The sequence below is a fragment of the Scyliorhinus canicula genome, chromosome 4, assembly GCF_902713615.1.
Source record: "Scyliorhinus canicula chromosome 4, sScyCan1.1, whole genome shotgun sequence".
NCBI classification, from domain to species: Eukaryota; Metazoa; Chordata; class Chondrichthyes; order Carcharhiniformes; family Scyliorhinidae; genus Scyliorhinus; species Scyliorhinus canicula.
In genome coordinates this window covers 115676821-115696002 of record NC_052149.1, presented here as the reverse complement: position 1 = coordinate 115696002, position 19182 = coordinate 115676821, and the positions used below count along the sequence as shown (strand labels likewise).

The window sequence follows — 19182 nt, the reverse complement described above, 5'->3', positions numbered from 1 at the left end:
CGTTCGTCAGAACGCCCTAGGGAACAGAATAATATGGGGTTAGTTAGACACGCTCGGCCAGGCGTAGGATGGTCCAGAGGGGACAGAGGATGGGGGGTCCAGTGGGTAGAGTGTGAGGGGACAGAGGATGGGGGGTCCAGTGGGTAGAGTGTGAGGGGACAGAGGATGGGCTGGGGGGGGGGGGGGGGCGGGGGTTGTCATGCTGGGTTGTCTCACTTGGTTCTGCACCTCCAACCTCGCATTGCGCGACCTCCCGGGTGGCAGATCCCCAGCAAGGTCCAGTGCCCTCTGTTCGAACACTGTCAGGGGGTGCATAATGGGTGAACCCCCTCCGGTTCTGTTGCGCTCCCGGCTGTTGTGAGCAGTCTTGTCCTGTTGGGAGGGGCATAGATAGATCATCACAATTCGGCAGGTATCATCAGGGCGTTCAGATATTGGCACAGGTTGGGGGGGAAAGTTGCAGCTACACCATGGCATCTCTCCAGTGGGTCGCAGCGCTCATGTGGGTCTGTGACAACTTTGTTAACCACCCTCCACTCACTCTCGCCCTCCCCTCCCCCTTACCCTCGTGCCTGGGGGGAAGGTGGGTGATGAGGGACATGGAGGGGGGGGGGGGGATGGTTGTGACCCGGGGGCACTCTCGTGGCACTTACCCTGGCAGTCCAGGTGAGGTCGTGGAGCTTCTTGCGGTACTGCTTCCCAGGCCGAGGGGTCTGCCCCACAGCACTGACTGCCGTGCCCACCTCACGCCAGGCCCATCGCACAACGCTGGAAGAGTGGCGATGCCCTCGTCTTGGGCAGATGATGCCCCTCCGCTGCTCCACCTCATCGAGGAGGTCTTTAGATCCGTATCATGGAACCTCGGGGCGGCCCTCCGTGGCTCCGACATTTTCTCCCCCCTCCTTGCTGTGCATGGATTGCACCCTTTTACGGCGCGGAGCGGCGTCATTCGGGCGTCGCACACTTCCGATATCAACCCCCCCCACCCCCGTGTTTCGCACGGCCCCGATGCTAGCCCATTCCCGGGGCCAGAATAGGTCGCGATCAGGGGCCGTTTCGCACCGTCGTTGAACTTGACCGAGTTCACAACGGCTTTCCCGATGCGGCACGGAATCGGAGAATTGCGGCCATGGAATCAATGCTTTCGATACTTTCTGCGTCTAGCTCCCTCTAGTGGTTAATTCAGACATAACATTAATCCTTACTTTTCTATACATTTCTCATAATTACCTGGACACACAGGGACAATAAATCAGTTATGGACAGTGATTACCTGAGACACATAGGGACAAGAAAGTAGTGTGAGTGGTGTAACTAAGTAGTGTAAATAAATCTTTAACTTTGTTTAAAGTAAAAGCTAGTTGTGTTCTTTGGAAACACTATGCCAACCCTCTGAGAATCTGAACCATATGGACAGTGATTACCTGGAACAATGAATCAGATCTGGTCAGTGACTACCTGGAGCACACATGGACAATAAATCAGATCTGGTCAGTGATTACCTGGGCCACACATGGACAATAAATCAGATCTGGTCAGTGATTACCTGGGCCACACAGAGACAATAAATCAGGGGCGGGATTCTCTGACCCACGGGCGGTCGGAGAATCGTCCGGAACCGTCGTCAATCCTGCCCACACTGTGTCCCGAATTCTCCGCTCCCCTGAGGATTCGGTGGGGGCGGGAATCGCGTGTGCCGGTAGGCGGGCCCCCCGCGGCGATTCTCTCGCCTGCGAAGGCCCGAAGTCCCACCGCTGACAGGCCTATCCCGTCGGCGTGGATTAAACCACCGACATGACCGCCGGGACTGGCGGCGCGGGCGGGCTCCAGGATCCTGGGATGGGGGGATGCGGGCGATCTGATCCCTGGGGAGGGTGCCCCATGGTGGCCTGGCCCGCGATCGGAGCCCACCGAACGGTGCGCGGGCCTGTGCCGTGGGGGCTCCTTTTCTTCCGCCTCCACCATGGCCTTCACCATAGCAGAGGCGGAAGAGACCCCTCCCCTGCGCATGCGCCGGTATGACGTCAGCAGTCGCTGGCAAGCCGGCGCATGCGCGGACTTAAGCTGGACTTACGCTGGCCTAAGGCCGTTCACGCCAGTCGGTGGAGTGGGAGCCACTCAGGAGCAGGCCTAGCCCCTCAATGTGAGGGCTTGGCCCATAAAGGTGCAGAGAATTCCGCACCTTTGGGGGAGGTCCGAAGCCGGAGTGGTTCACGCCACGCCCCGCCGGGGAGGGGAAAATCCCGGCCCAGATATAGACAGTAATTACCTGAGACACACGTGAACAATAAATCAGATATTGTTAGTGACTACCGGGGCACACAGAAACAATAAATCAGAAATGGACAGTGATTACCTGGGGGACACAGAGACAATAAATCAGATATGGACAGTGATTACCTGGCGCATACAGAGACAATAAATCAGACATGGACAGTGATTATCTGGGGCACACAGGAACAAAAATCAGATATGGACAGGGATTACCTGAGACACAGAGGGACAATAAATCTGATATGGGCAGTGATTATCTGGGACACAGAGGGACGATAAATTTGATGTGGACAGTGATTACCTGGGAGAAAACAGGATTATAAATCAGATATGGACAGTGATTACCTGGGACACACAGGGACAATGAATCAGATATGGACAGTGATTACCTGGGGCACACACAACAATAAATCAGATATGGACAGTGATTACCTGGGACACACAGGGCAATCAATCAGATATGGACAGTGATTATCTGGGACACACCGGGAAAATAAATCAGATATGGACAGTGATTACCTGGGACACACAGGGACAATGAATCAGATATGGACAGTGATTACTGGGACACACAGGGCAATAAATCAGATATGGACAGTGATTACCTGGGACACACAGGGACAATGAATCAGATATGGACAGTGATTACCTGGGGCACACACAACAATAAATCAGATATGGACAGTGATTACCTGGACACACAGGGCAATCAATCAGATATGGACAGTGATTATCTGGGACACACCGGGAAAATAAATCAGATATGGACAGTGATTACCTGGGACACACAGGGACTATAAATCAGATATGGACAGTGATTACCTGGGACACACAGGGACAATAAATCAGACATGGACAGTGATTCCCTGGGAGACACAGGACAATGAATCAGATATGGACAGTGATTACCTGGGGCACACACGACAATAAATCAGATATGGACAGTGATTACCTGGGAGACACAGGACAATAATTTAGATATGGACAGTGATTACCTGGGTCACAAAGGACAATAAATCCGATATGGACAGTGATTACCTGGGACACACAGGGACAATGAATCAGATATGGACAGTGATTACCTGGGACACACAGGGACAATAAATCAGACATTGACAGTGATCACCTGGGACACACAGGGACTATAAATCAGATATGGACAACGATTACCTGGGAAACACACAACAATAAAGCAGATATGGACAGTGATTATCTGGGAGACACAGGGACAATAAATCAGATATTTACAGTGATTCCCTGGGAGACACAGGACAATGAATCAGATATGGACAGTGATTACCTGGGGCACACACGACAATAAATCAGATATGGACAGTGATTACCTGGGAGACACAGGACAATAATTTAGATATGGACAGTGATTACCTGGGTCACAAAGGACAATAAATCCGATATGGACAGTGATTACCTGGGACACACAGGGACAATGAATCAGATATGGACAGTGATTACCTGGGACACACAGGGCAATGAATCAGATATGGACAGTGATTACCTGAGACACACAGAGACAATAAATCAGATATGGACAGTGATTACCTGGGACACACAGGGACAATGAATCAGATGTGGACAACGATTACCTGGGTCACACAGGACAATAAATCAGATATGGACAGTGATTACCTGGGACACACAAGGACAATGAATCAGATATGGACAGTGATTACCTGGGTCATACAGGGAGAATAAAGCAGATATGGACAGTGATTACCTGGGGCACACATGGCAATAAATTAGATATGGACAGTGATTACCCGGGACACACAGGGACAATGAATCTGATATGGACAGTGATTACCTGGGGCACACAGGGCAATCAATCAGATATGGACAGTTATTACCTGGCACACACAGGGACAATAAATCAGATATGGACAGTGATTACCTGGGGCACACAGGGAGAATAAAGCAGATATGGACAGTGATTACCTGGGGCACACAGGGAGAATAAAGCAGATATGGACAGTGATTACCTGGGACATAAAGGACAATAAATCAGATATGGACAGTGATTACCTGGGACACACAGGACAATTAATCCGATATGGACAGTGATTACCTGGGGCATACGGGACAATGAATCAGATATGGACAGTGATTACCTGGAACACACCAGGAAAATAAAACAGATATGGAAAGTGTTCCCCTGGGATACACAGGGACAATGAATAAGATATGGACAGTGATTACCTGGGACACACAGGGACAATGAATCAGATATGGACAGTGATTACCTGGGACACACGGGACAATGAATCAGATATGGACAGTGATTACCTGGGACACACGGGACAATTAATCAGATATGGACTGTGATTACCTGGGACACACAGGGACAATGAATCAGATATGGACAGTGATTACCTGGAACACACCAGGAAAATAAATCAGATATGGAAAGTGTTCCCCTGGGATACACAGGGACAATGAATAAGATATGGACAGTGATTACCTGGGACACACCGGGCAATAAATCAGATATGGACAATGATTTCGTCGGACACACAGGGACAATAAATCAGATATGGACAGTGATAACCTGGGACACACACGACAATAAATCAGATATGGACAGTGATTACCTGGGACACACAGGGACTATAAATCAGATATGGACAGTGATTACCTGGGACACACAGGGACTATAAATCAGATATGGACAGTGATTACCTGGGACACACAGGGACTATAAATCAGACATGGACAGTGATTACCTGGGAAACACACTACAATAAAGCAGATATGGACAGTGATTACCTGGGACACACAGGGACTATAAATCAGACATGGACAGTGATTACCTGGGAAACACACAACAATAAAGCAGATATGGACTGTGATTACCTGGGAGACACAGGGTTGATAAATCAGATATGGACTGTGATTACCTGGGACACACAGGGACTATAAATCTGACATGGACAGTGATTACCTGGAAGACACAGGGACTATAAATCAGATACGGACAGTGATTACCTGCGACACACAGGGACTATAAATCTGATATGGACAGTGATTACCTGGGACACACTGGGACTATAAATCAGATACGGACAGTGATTACCTGGGAAACACAGGGACTATAAATCAGATACGGACAACGATTACCTGGGAAACACACAACAATAAAGCAGATATGGACAGTGATTACCTGGACACACAGGGACAATAATTCAGATATGGACAGTGATTACCTGGACACACAGGGACAATGAAACAGATATAGGCAGTGATTAACTGGGGCACACATGGCAATAAATCAGATATGGACAGTGATTACCTGGACACACAGGGACAATAATTCAGATATGGACAGTGCTTACCTGGACACACAGGGACAATGAAACAGATATAGGCAGTGATTAACTGGGGCACACATGGCAATAAATCAGATATGGACAGTGATTACCTGGACACACAGGGACAATAATTCAGATATGGACAGTGCTTACCTGGACACACAGGGACAATGAAACAGATATAGGCAGTGATTAACTGGGGCACACATGGCAATGAATCAGATATGGACAGTGGTTACCTGGGACACACAGGGCAATAAATCAGATATGGACAGTGATTACCTGGGGTACAGGCCAATAAATCAGCTATGGACAGTGATTACCTGGGACACCCAGGGCAATCAATCAGATATGGACAGTGATTACCTGGGACCCACAGGGCAATCAATCAGATATGGACAGTGTTTACCTGGGACACACAGGGCAATAAATGAGATATGGACAATGATTACGTCGGATACACAGGGACAATAAATCAGATATGGACAGTGATCACCTGGGACACAGAGTGACTATTAATCAGATATGGACAGTGATTACCTGGGAGACACAGGGACAATAAATCAGATATTTACAGTGATTCCCTGGGCCGCACAGGGACAAATAATGAAATATGGACAGTGATTGCCTGGGAGACACACGACAATAAATCAGATATGGACAACGATTCCCTGGGACACACAAGTGAATAAATCAGATATTGACAGTGATTACTTCGGACACGCAGAGACAATAAATCAGATATGGACAGTAATTACTTTGGGCACACAGCGGGAATAAATCAGATATGGACAGTGATTACCTGGGGCGCACAGGCCAATAAATGAGATATGGACAGTGATTACCTGGGACACACAGGACAATAAATCAGGTATGGACGGTGATTACCTTGGACACACACAGCACAATAAATCAGATATGGACAGTGATTACCTGGGATACACAGGATAATAAATCAGGTATGGACAGTAATTACCTGGGACACACATGGACAATAAATTAGATATGGACAGTGATTACCTGGGACACACCCGACAATAAATCAGATATGGACAGTGATTACCTGGCACAAATAGGATAATTAATCAGATATGGCCACTGATTACCTGGGATACACAGGGACAATCAATCAGATATGGGCAGTGATTGCCTGGGACACATAGGGCAATAAATCAGATATGGACAGTGATTCCCTGGGACACACACGACATTAAATCAGATATGGACAATGATTCCCTGGGACACACAAGACAATAAATCAGATATTGATAGTGATTACTTCGGACACGCAGAGACAATAAATCAGATATGGCCAGTAATTACCTTGGGCACACAGCGGGAATAAATCAGATATGGACAGTGATTACCTGGGGCGCACAGGCCAATACATGAGATATGGATAGTGATTACCTTGGACACACACAGCACAATAAATCAGATATGGACAGTGATTACCTGGGACAAACAGGATAATAAATCAGGTATGGACAGTAATTACCTAGGACACACATGGACAATAAATTAGACATGGACAGTGATTACCTGGCACAAATAGGATAATTAAACAGATATGGCCAGTGATTACCTGGGACACACAGGACAATAAATCAGATATGGACAGTGATTACCTCGGACATACAGGGACAATCAATGAAATATGGACAATCAATCAGATATGGTTAGTGATTACCTGGGACACACACGACAATAAATCAGATATGGACAGTGATTCCCTGGGGCACACACGACAATAAATCAGATATGGACAGTGATTACCTGGGACATACAGGGCAATAAATCAGATATGGACAGTGATTACCTGGTTCACAGAGGACAATGAATCAAATATGGACAGTGATTGCCTGGGACACACAGGGCAATAAATGAGATATCGACAGTGGTTCCCTGGGACACACAGGGCAATAAATCAGATATGGACAGTGATTACTTGGAGCACAAAGTGTCTCTAAATCAGATATGAACAATGATTACCCGGGACACACAGGGACAATAAATCAGATATGGACAGTGATTACCTGGGACACACACGGCAATAAATCAGATATGGACAGTGATTACCTCGGACATACAGGGACAATCAATAAAATATGGACAATCAATCAGATATGGATAGTGATTCATTGGGACACACAGGGATTCTAAATCAGATATGGACAGTGATTACCTGGGACACACAGGGACAATAAATCAGATATGGACAGTGATTACTGGGACACACAGGACAATAAATCAGATATGGACAGTGATTACCTGGGGCACACATGACAATAAATCAGATATGGACAGTGATTACCTGGGGCACACATGACAATAAATCAGATATGGACAGTGATTACCTGGGACACACACAACAATAAATCAGATATGGACAGTGATTACCTGGGGCACACATGACAATAAATCAGATAGGGACAGTGATTACCTGGGACACACACAACAATAAATCAGATATGGACAGTGATTACTTGGGGCACACAGGGATTCTAAATCAGATATGGACAATGACTACATGGGCACACTTGACAATAAATCAGATATGGACAGTGATTCCCTGGGGCACACACGACAATGAATCAGATATGGACAGTGATTACCTGGGACACACAGGGCAATAAATCAGAGATGGACAGTGATTACCTGGGACATACAGGACAATAAATCAAATATGGACAATGACTACATGGACACACATGATAATAAATCAGATATGGACAGTGATTCCCTGGGGCACACACGACAATAAATCAGATATTGACAGTGATTCCCTGGGGCACACATGACAATAAATCAGATATGGACAGTGATTCCCTGGGACACACAGGGCAATGAATCAGATATGGACAGTGATTACCTGGGACACACAGGGCAATAAATCAGATATGGACAGTGATTACCTAGGGTACAGGCCAATAAATCAGATATGGACAGTGATTACCTGGGACACATAGAACATAGAACAGTACAGCACAGAACAGGCCCATCGGCCCTCGATGTTGTGCCGAGCAATGATCACCCTACTCAACCCCACTTATCCACCCTATACCCAACAACCCCCCCCCCCTTAACCTTACTTTTAAGGACACTACGGGCAATTTAGCATGGCCAATCCACCTAACCCGCACATCTTTGGACTGTGGGAGGAAACCGGAGCACCCGGAGGAAACCCACGCACACACGGGGAGGACGTGCAGACTCCGTACAGACAGTGACCCAGCCGGGAACCGAACCTGGGATCCTGGAGCTGTGAAGCATTTATGCTATCCACCATGCTACCGTGCTGCCCCATTTCGGCCCTTGTCTATTTTCATGAGGGCAAGCCAGGAGGTGGACCTGGAACTCATCCACTCCTATGAAGATGACAACTGACAACATTATGGGGAACTGAGAGTCTACTCAGGTAAGCTCTATTTAGCATTTCACGGGGGCAACTGGGCTTTGTTAGCTGGAGGCACGAGCCATGGTTTGGAGACAGGGAGAGCTTAAAAGGAATGTAAAATGGTGTTTGCCTTCTGTACTGTTCATCATTAAATGTAGTAACATGAGTTATATCTATGTTCAGTAAGGTGAGTCAAGGCAGAGTCATGATTGGAAGCCATCGCTACCTCTGAAACAATATTATTGTCATATTGTTACTTCTGTCAACTGGCAAACTGCCAAATAAAAGATCAACACTGTACATGTGGAAATGTATTCAGATGAATTAAGAAAAGGTAGAGTACATTTTATGGGCCCGATTCTCCGAGGTCGCGCCGGTTGGGAGAATCGCCGGCTGTGCCGTTTTATCGTGCAACGCCGGTCCGACGCTGTCCCGCCATTTGTCCAACTGCCGAGAACGGCCCTGTCGATTTCTGCATCGCGCAAGCCAGAGAATTGCCCGAGACACTAACAACGGCGATTCTCCGATACCCCCGCCATTCTCCGTCCTGGATGGGCTGAGCGGCCGCTCCGACCCGACAGGTACCCACCGGCGCCGTCCACACCTGGTCGCTGCCGACGGGGACTGTGCAGGAACGCTGGTGGGGGGAAGGGGGGGGAGTCCTCCGATGGGGTCTGGCCCGCAATCGGGGTCCACCGATCGGCGGTCCAACCTCTCTAAAGGAGGACCTCCTTTCCTCCGCTGCCCCGCAAGATTCATCCGCCATCTTCTTGCGGGGCGGCCTCGGGGAGGACAGCAACCGCGGGTTGGCGCCGGCCAACCCACGCATGCACGGATGACTTCATTTACGCGACGCCGGCCGCGTCATTTACGCAGTGTCGTTTTTTACGTGGCGCCAACGCTTAACACACGCGACGCCGCTCCTAGCCCCTCGGGGGTGAGAGAATAGGGGGCTGGGAGCGGGCTCCGACGCCCGAGTGAAACACTCTGGTTTTCACTCCGGCGTCGGGACTTTGTCTCCATTTCGGAGAATCGCGCCCAATAATTTTGGAAGCAGAGCCTAGGATGATAATGAAGTATAAATTTTCAGCTTTTCCCATTGCTTTAAGTGTAGATATCTAATGCGACAACAGTTCTGAAAACTGTGTGTTCACTCAGGGAGTTTTATGGAGTCTTCGTTGCAAACCAAATGTTTAACCATTTTACTAGTATCTGACATTGTTTGCAATTGGTCTGAAGAGTTTTTTTCTTTTACTTGGGAGCTATTCAATGAGCTATGAGCTATTCAATGGTTTCCAATTAATATAATAGGGCTTGTGAGTACTGTTCATAAATTGGGTAATGGGTGATGGAGGAGAGGGATCTGAGAGGCTTATAGTGAAGGAATGAGAGGGGTGAGAGATTTAGGGGTAGGGGGGTATAATGTGGTGAGAACGTTCAACTGTATATAGAAAAGTCACTGTTGAGCACCAGATTGTGAGTTTCCCTGAATGAAATGAAAAATTGAAAATGAAAATCGCTTATTGTCACGAGTAGGCTTCAATGAAGTTACTGTAAAAGCCCCTAGTCGCCACATTCCGGCACCTGTTCGGGGAGGCTGGTACAGGAATCGAACCGTGCTGCTGGCCTGCCTTGGTCTGCTTCCAAAGCCAGCGATTTAGCCCAGTGTGCTAAACAGGCCTTTTAACCTGTCCGCTATGTCCCATCTCCACTCCTGCTTTGGGCCCGCCATGAGAATCCCGTCAATGAGCGGTTTGAAACAGAAATAGGATTGCGACAGCAGGTTTTGTCTCACCACGTACATGAAAATCTGGCCCCCGGACACCAAGGCATAAATTACAAAGTGAGATTGCACTCATTATTGTGGACCCTGGAATTTGGGAGACTCAGGGGTGATTTCATCAAAGTATTCAGAATATTAAGGAGAATAGACAGAGTAGATAGAAACTATTTTCAATGGTGGGGGAAGACATAATCTAAAACTTAAAGTCCCTGACCTTATTGTTCACTGTTTTGTCTTTGAAGTGCTGAAGGTTTTGGCCAAGGGTGTTATCATGACCAGTGCAGGCTTGGTGGGCTGGAGGGCCTGTTCCTGTGCTGTATTGTTCTTTGCTTTGTCTGTTTCTTTTGTTTTGTCTTTGAAGAGTGAAGTTAGGAAATGTTTCTCCATACAAAAGGTGGAAGAGGTTTGGAATTCTCTTCTGCAAGCTGCAATTTGATCTGAGCTTACTTTTAAAATTTTAAATCTGAGATTGATCAATTTTGTGACCAAAGGTATTAGTAGATTCAGAGAAAAGGTGGTTACATGGAGGTATGTCACAAACCAGTTGTGCTCTCAGTGAATGGTGGCAAAGCAGGTTTGAAGAGTTAAATGGCCTGTTCTTATGCTCCTAATCACTGATTTTGCTCTCTGTATTTGTTTCATTCAGTTGGACCCAATTTATCTGCAGAGCAATCGCAGCAGGACTCGAACTTGCTTCTATAAAATGTAATTAAAAGTGAAGGATAATCAGTGCATTTTACTTTCTGGTTTGCTGTCTGTGAGAATATTTCAATGTGATTGGCTGCTTACCCTGCTTCATGACACCACTGCTGCTAGATACCTGTAAGAAGTCTTACAACACCAGGTTAAAGTCCAACAGGTTTGTTTCAAACACGAGCTTTCGGAGCACGGCTAGATACCTGGGCATCACCTTGACTTGCCGCCACGTTCAAACTATCATTGGGAAAGAGTAAATCGAATTCACAGACTTCGCTGGATTTTTGTGGATAGATCTTTTAGGGGTCTGAAAAGATGTTGAGGGGATGTGTCCCATTGTAGAGGAAAGTAGATCTGGAGGGTAATGTTTCAGAGTAAGTGGTCCCCATTTAAGATAGGGATAAGAAAGAAGTGCTTTTCTCGTTAATCTTTGGAATTCCCTACCACAAAAGAGCTGCGGACTCTGTCGCTAAATTCTTGAAATGTGCAAGGTTGAGTTCGACAGATGTTTGATTCAAAAGATTATGGGGGTGGGGGCAGGAGTGTGGTGGGGCTCAGGTCGGGAAGTGGATTTGAGAACTCAGTCTTGTTCTTCTTAATGGAATAAAGGGTGATGGTATTCGGGCGGGAAAGTGGAGCTAAGTCCACAAAAGATCAGCCATGATCTCATTGAATGGCAGAGCAGGCTCGAGGGGCCAGATAGCCTACTCCTGCTCCTAGTTCTTATGTTCTTATTATATGGTAGAGCAAGTGCAAGGGGCCGAATAATCTCCACTTTCTCCTTTTGTTCTTATTAGGTTAACAGCGAGCACCATCACTTTGCTGGTGACATTAACAGTGATTACACAGAATCCAGAGTAAACACAGACGATGGTTATCCAGGATCTAATGGATTTGTGAAACTCAGAACCAGTTAAATAAAATAAAATGACAGGTACACGCACCTTTAGCCTTGACATCATCCACAAGTGGACAAGGTACTTTGACAGTAACTGCACTCGGTCTGGAGCGTCTTCCAGTGTTATCCACTGCCCACAGGGTAAACCTTGGTAAAACACAATAATCCTTAAAGTTAGCTTTTGTACTCTTAAATAATAGTTACCTTATTCATCTTTGAAACAAAGCATGCTCTGGCATCTGGAAAGTGTGGCTGCTGCAGATTTTTTCCAGTCAGATTGAAACCAGCTGTGACTTCAACTGGAGTTCAACTTAGATCAGAAATAGTATTGGCAAACCTGCGAATGGAAGCAGACCACTGTGGTCCATTTAGCCATTTGGGCAGAAGTGATAGACCACAAGCTGCATGTATCAGAGTAAGCGGAGAATCAGGCAGCAGTTGGACCAAAATGTGACAGCTACGACTCCATTCTCATTGCCCCTTTATTTTTTTATAAATGTTTTTTTATTGGGTTTTTGAACAAGGTATAATTACCGTTATGCACACAGGATAAGAAACATATATATATATACACATATATAGAAGAGAAGGGCACACCCAAACATACCAAAGAGAAGAAAATAGTACATAGTAAAAAAACCCAATAAGAAATGAAATAGAATAACTGGTAGGGTATTGTGCACCAGTTCGACAGCGGCAGCTCTATACACCTGGCAAAATTATTTACAACACGCAAGTAGGCGACTGTTTGCGGCGGGGGGGGGGGGGGGGGGGGGGGTTGGGGAGGCAAATATACATTTGGGCGCCGGGGAGATAATTATAGTGTGCTGTGTTTCGTGTTGTTGTCGCCTGCTTCTCCCGGACGGACCTCGCTGCCCCTTTATTCCACACACTCTAATCCTTCCTGTGCACAATAATCTATATTTCCACAATGGCTTTAATGTAGCAGAGTGTCCCAAGGCACTTTACAGGGGCAATAATCAAACAGAGTGAAGACAGGTGCCGCTAGGTAGGTTTTAAGAGGCGACTGAAAGAAGGAGAGAGGGACAACAGCCAAAAGCTTCAGGAAAGGATATTCAAATCTTCGGACAGCTGAAGATGTGGCCAGCAACAGTGGAGCGATGAAAATTAGGGACACGCAAGCGAGCAGATGAAAAAAAAATGAAAAAAGATTGGAGGAGTACCAGGAACTTGCAGGGTTGCGAGATCAAAGGAGATTTAAAGAGATAAGGAGGTGTGGATATAAACAAGAGGGATTTGAACACAAGCATAGGCCCCCAGAACTTATTCACAACCAATTCATTCCAGGCTGCCACAGGAGATATCAGCAATAATCGGTCAGACGACACTAAGTGTGTGTTGGGGTGCGGTTGGGGGGGGGGGGGGGGGAAATTATTTTGTTTTTCATTCTCTACTATCTGCTTTTTGGGCCAAACAGAGCATCGTAAATATTAAAATTACCAGCATCTTCATCGAGGCTGTCTATTTTTCCCTCAAATGACTAATGGTACAATATGGCAACATTTCTCTTCAAGCCACTAGTTCCAAGCTTTTGTTACCTCCAGTCTTGAGCTCATGTAAAATTCTGCTGTCGATATCCATCCTCGCACCAAGTCCTACTCATTATCCTTGTGCTTGTCGACCTACAGCAACTCCCGATTCATCAAAGTCTCATGTTAATTATCCTTGGTGGCCTTGCCACCACTTCCTTTAGCTCTACAACCCTCCAGGAAATATATATCTGTCCAACCCGGGTCCCTTGTGCATCTCTCATTTCCTCACCCTGAAACTATTTAGGTCCAGAGTAGGCCAAGACCAGGTAAGGATGGCAGATTTCCTGTCCCAAAAGTCCAGCTGGGTTTTTACGACAATCGTCAATGGCTTCATGGTCATCATTAGACTTTTAATTCCAGATTTTTTTAAAACTAAAATTCAAATTTCACCATCTGCCATGGTGGGAATCAACCCCAGGTCCCCAGAGTCCTGGGTCTCTGGATTACTAATCCAGTGACAATGGCACTCTGCCACCACCTCCCCCTTACGCTATGTTGATATTTTCATAGAATTTACAGTGCCCATCGAGCCTGCACTGGCTCGTTTGAAAGAGCACTCTAGCCAAGCCCACATCCCCATAACCCAGTAACCCCACCCAACACTAAGGGCAATTTTGAACTAAGGGCAATTTAGCATGGCCAATCCACCTAACCTGCACATCTTTGGATTGTGGGAGGAAACTGGAGCACCAGGAGGAAACCCACACAGACAGGGGGAGAACGTGCAGACTCCGCACAGACAGTGACCCAAGCCGGGAATCGAAGCTGGGACCCTGGAGCTGTGAAGCAATTGTGCTAACCACCATTCTGCCATGCTGCCCAAGAATATATTAAAGCTTGTGAGCAAGCTGTAAAATGACTATCCGTCAAACCCTTAATCTCTAACACTGCCAAATGCCTTTAACTAAAACAATCCAACATTTGTACACTTCACCGTTCTTTACTTGAGACCATAAGTGAAATGCCATGCAGTTGAAGATGAAAGTGGGGTACTCAATTGTGGCACAGTGGCATTAGTTATCACTGCTGCCTCAATGCCAGGGACCGGGTTCAATTCCAGCCTTGGGTGACTGTCAGCGTGGACTTTGCACGTTCTCCCCGTGTCTGCGTGATTTCCTCCGGGTGCTCTGGTTTGCTTCCACTGTCCAAAGATGTGCAGATTAGGTGGGGTTACAGGGATAGGGCGGGGGAGTGGGCCTAGGTTGGGTGCTTTTTCAGAGGGTCGGTATAGGCTCGATGGGCTGACTAGCCTCCTTCTGCACTGTAGGAATTCTATGATTCTCTGTATATAATTTTGATCATCTATACAAGTCTGGAAAAGTTAACAATACAACAAGTGCAGGATTACACCATATGTGTGAGATTTGCAAGAAATAAATAATTTTCATCAGCCAGCCCACCCTCTCCCACATAAACAGGATCTGTCTCGTGAACACAGTGACAGTTCTGTGACATTATTCAACACTAATACTGGACTAAAGTCTTAGTTCTAGATGCCATGAAAGCCTGCGAGGAGACCCAGTTCACACCTTTGACTCCACTGTCCCCACCTCCCCGCTGTTGTTAACGATAACAGCGCCAAAATCAAAAATGTGTTAAGCCTGCAAATACTCTGTGAAGCACATCAATGTCCTGGACTCTGCCTTACTACAAATGGTTGCTTAATGTATGGACTGTTTTTGATGGACGTTTGAATACTTGCCCAGTTGGATCATATTTTAATGCTGGACTCAAATTAAACGGTTTAGGTAATGTCTATAATATAAAGCGCTGGCAAAATGCAGGAGAAACTTGATCACAACTTGCATTATAATTAATCAGAATGATGTCTAATAATATGTAGATAACCACTTCAGAAACTAATCTATTATTTATTCAAGAATATTAGTTTTTAGGGCAGCACGGTGGCACAGTGGTAAGCATTGCTGCCTACGGCGCTGAGGACCCGGGTTCGAATCCCAGCCCTGGGTCACTGTCCGTGTGGAGTTTGCACATTCTCCCCGTGTCTGCGTGGGTTTCACCCCACAACCCAAAGATGTGCAGGATAGGCAGATTGAACACTCTAAATAGCCCCTTAATTGGAAAAAATAATTGGGTACTCTAAATTTATATTTAAAAAAAAGAATATTAGTTTTTTACACATTGTTTGTTATGTTTTAGAATCTATAGCAGCTCTGTGCTGAGTAAATGTGCTATAGTGCCTTGTTGTGAATGTTGCTTGGTTTACAATGAGTACACAGGAATACCCTACAAATAGAAATCCCAGCACCTTTCCGTTCTCTCTGACAAAGCTGCTGTGCACCTCTCAATAGTCTTCATGTACAAGACTGGTCAATAGGTTGCTCAGGAGGCAAAGGGCATCATATCTGTGCCTAGTACGATCCTCATGCAATTTTCACTTGCAAACAGGAGAGATTGGATCGTGACCAGGAATGGTCCTTCCCAGGTCTTCCTCTCTTTGTCCCAGAGGCACTTTGACCAGGTTGACGGTGATCTCAAATCTTGAACACTGCTGATTCAGTAACACACCATGACATACATTTACCAACTAAGCCATCACGGAGGCTTATTCAATTATTTCTTTCTCCTGAACAACATTGAGAAGCAATCACAATTCCCTCACCATGTCAAAATGACCTCTGAATTTCACTTCTTCTAGTTTCCATTTGCAGTCCAACGCAATGAATCAGGCCCTCCAAGGGTCTGAAAAGTGATGAATAATTGAGACTGAAAAATCACACTCTGATGCCAACTTTATAAAGAGGAGGGTTATTCTTGCCTCAAGACAACATCAAAAACACTGAAGACACCAATCTCACTGTATTGCTTTAACCTGGTCCAGGCTGGTGTGGTTCATATGTCTTTGCAAATTAAATACTTGCACATGTTTGCAGTTAGAGAGACCTAGTTTTGTGTTTTGCATCCAAGAGGCAGCAAGCGATATGGCCCAGAAAACATCTGCAGGCACCATGACCATCAGCATATTTGGCACAAAATCCATATTCAAAACATTACCCACTAACGCACAGCCACCTTCTATCTTAGTCTTCTCCATCTGCTGCAGATTATTCGGAATATAATATGGAACCTATGACCTCTTTCATACTTTAGAAAGGATTAACTCTCTCGAAACTGCCTGTTGAATAATGTAATTCATTCAGGTAATCTTTGCGACAGAGAAACATTAACCATGCTCCTCCAAACTTCTCTGCTCTGCTGTCTAGCTCCATGTGACTGCCTTGAGAGTTACACTCCAAACACAACCAGGACATCTCCTACAAAAGCTCCTCTTCCCTTCCTGTACTATCACCTCTGAAAGCCTCCAAGGATCTAGCCTTTTCATTTAAATGCTGACCCTCAATTGCATCATATGCAGCCGCAGCATTAGTTTGCACATGTATGTTGATGATACCTGGTTGGACTTCAACTTCACTCCTTTTAACCACAGCACTACTGATTGTCCAATATTCGTCTTGGATATGAAGGTTGCTTGATAGAAAACCCACCAGAGCAAGTTGTGAAACTGCAAATTCTGCAGCTACAATTGTGAAATTGAGTTCAGAAGAGATCTGGTAAATTGTGAAATAGCATCAGAAACTGAGCATGAAGGCTGTTAAATTGTTGTAAAACCTTAACTGATTCAGTACAGTCCTTGAAGATGAGGTATATTCCACCCGTAACCCATCTGGCTGATAGTCACTTGTCGAAGATTAATTCTATCTTTGATGGTATGGTACATTCTGGACCATTGCATTTGTTTTTCTGATGCTAATGGTCACAAACTCTTTACAGTGTGAGAGTCTGTCTCTTTGCTGCTGAAGTTGTTCCTCAGTATGGCATGCTGCTGTCTCAAAGGCAGCACTGAGCAACTCTCTGAGGAAGATTTAATGCATCTTGTCTTGGATCCCGGGTAGACAAGGCTGAACAGCTTTCCATTAGTTCTGGTGTGGATGTAGACACCCCCTGTGGATGAACGGAAGAAAATAGAAGAATATGCCAAAGCATGGGAACCTGGATTGTAGTTTTGGGGTACGGGAGATTGAGAGTATAGAGGTCAGGAGCACAGATTTGACTTTGCAGAAGGGTGCCAGTGTTCAGGTAGGTGGTTTGAAGTGTGTCTACTTCAATGCCAGGAGTATACGAAATAAGGTAGGCGAACTGGCAGCATGGGTTGGTACCTGGGACTTCGATGTTGTGGCCATTTCAGAGACATGGATAGAGCAGGGACAGGAATGGTTGTTGCAGGTTCCGGGGTTTAGGTGTTTTAGTAAGGTCAGAGAAGGGGGCAAAAGAGGGGGAGGTGTGGCGCTGCTAGTCAAGGACAGTATTACGGTGGTGGAAAGGATGCTAGATGGGAACTCTTCTTCCAAGGTAGTATGGGCTGAGGTTAGAAACAGGAAAGGAGAGATCACCCTGTTGGGAGTTTTCTATAGGCCACCTAATAGTTCTAGGGATGTAGAGGAAAGGATGGCGAAGATGATTCTGGAAAAGAGCGAAAGTAACAGGGTAGTTGTTATGGGAGACTTTAACTTTCCAAATATTGACTGGAAAAGATATAGTTCGAGTACATTAGATGGGTTGTTCTTTGTACAATGTGTGCAGGAGGGTTTCTTGACACAATATGTTGACAGGCCAACAAGAGGCGAGGCCACATTGGATTTGGTTTTGGGTAATGAACCAGGCCAGGTGTTAGATCTGGAGGTGGGTGAGCACTTTGGAGACAGTGACCACAATTCGGTGACCTTTACGTTAGTGATGGAAAGGGATAAGTATACCCCGCAGGGCAAGAGTTATAGCTGGGGGAAGGGCAATTATGATGCCATTAGACATGACTTAGGATGTGTAGGTTGGAGAAGTAGGCTGCAAGGGTTGGGCACACTGGATATGTGGAGCTTGTTCAAGGAACAGCTATTGCATGTTCTTGATAAGTACGTACCAGTCAGGCAGGGAGGAAGGGGTAGAGCGAGGGAACCGTGGTTTACCAAAGAAGTGGAATCTCTTCAAGTCCCAGGTACCAACCCATGCTGCCAGTTCCCCTACCTTATTTCGTATACTCCTGGCATTGAAGTGGGGCCTCACGGTAGCATGGTGGTTAGCATCAATGCTTCACAGCTCCAAGGTCCCAGGTTCAATTCCCGGCTGGGTCACTGTCTGTGTGGAGTCTGCACGTCCTCCCCGTGTGTGCGTGGGTTTCCTCCGGGTGCTCCGGTTTCCTCCCACAGTCCAAAGATGTGCAGGTTAGGTGGATTGGCTATGCT

The 19182-nt window shown here is 46.2% G+C and overlaps 1 protein-coding gene across 1 annotated transcript in view; it reads right to left on the bottom strand.

Moving 5' to 3' along the window:
• Positions 1-19182, bottom strand: part of LOC119964903 (astrotactin-1-like) — a 3158558-nt gene that overhangs the window by 18375 nt on the left and 3121001 nt on the right. Inside the window, 1 exon segment of the mRNA XM_038795000.1 lies at positions 12418-12518. Within this exon segment, the coding sequence (XP_038650928.1) occupies positions 12418-12518 (101 nt within the window).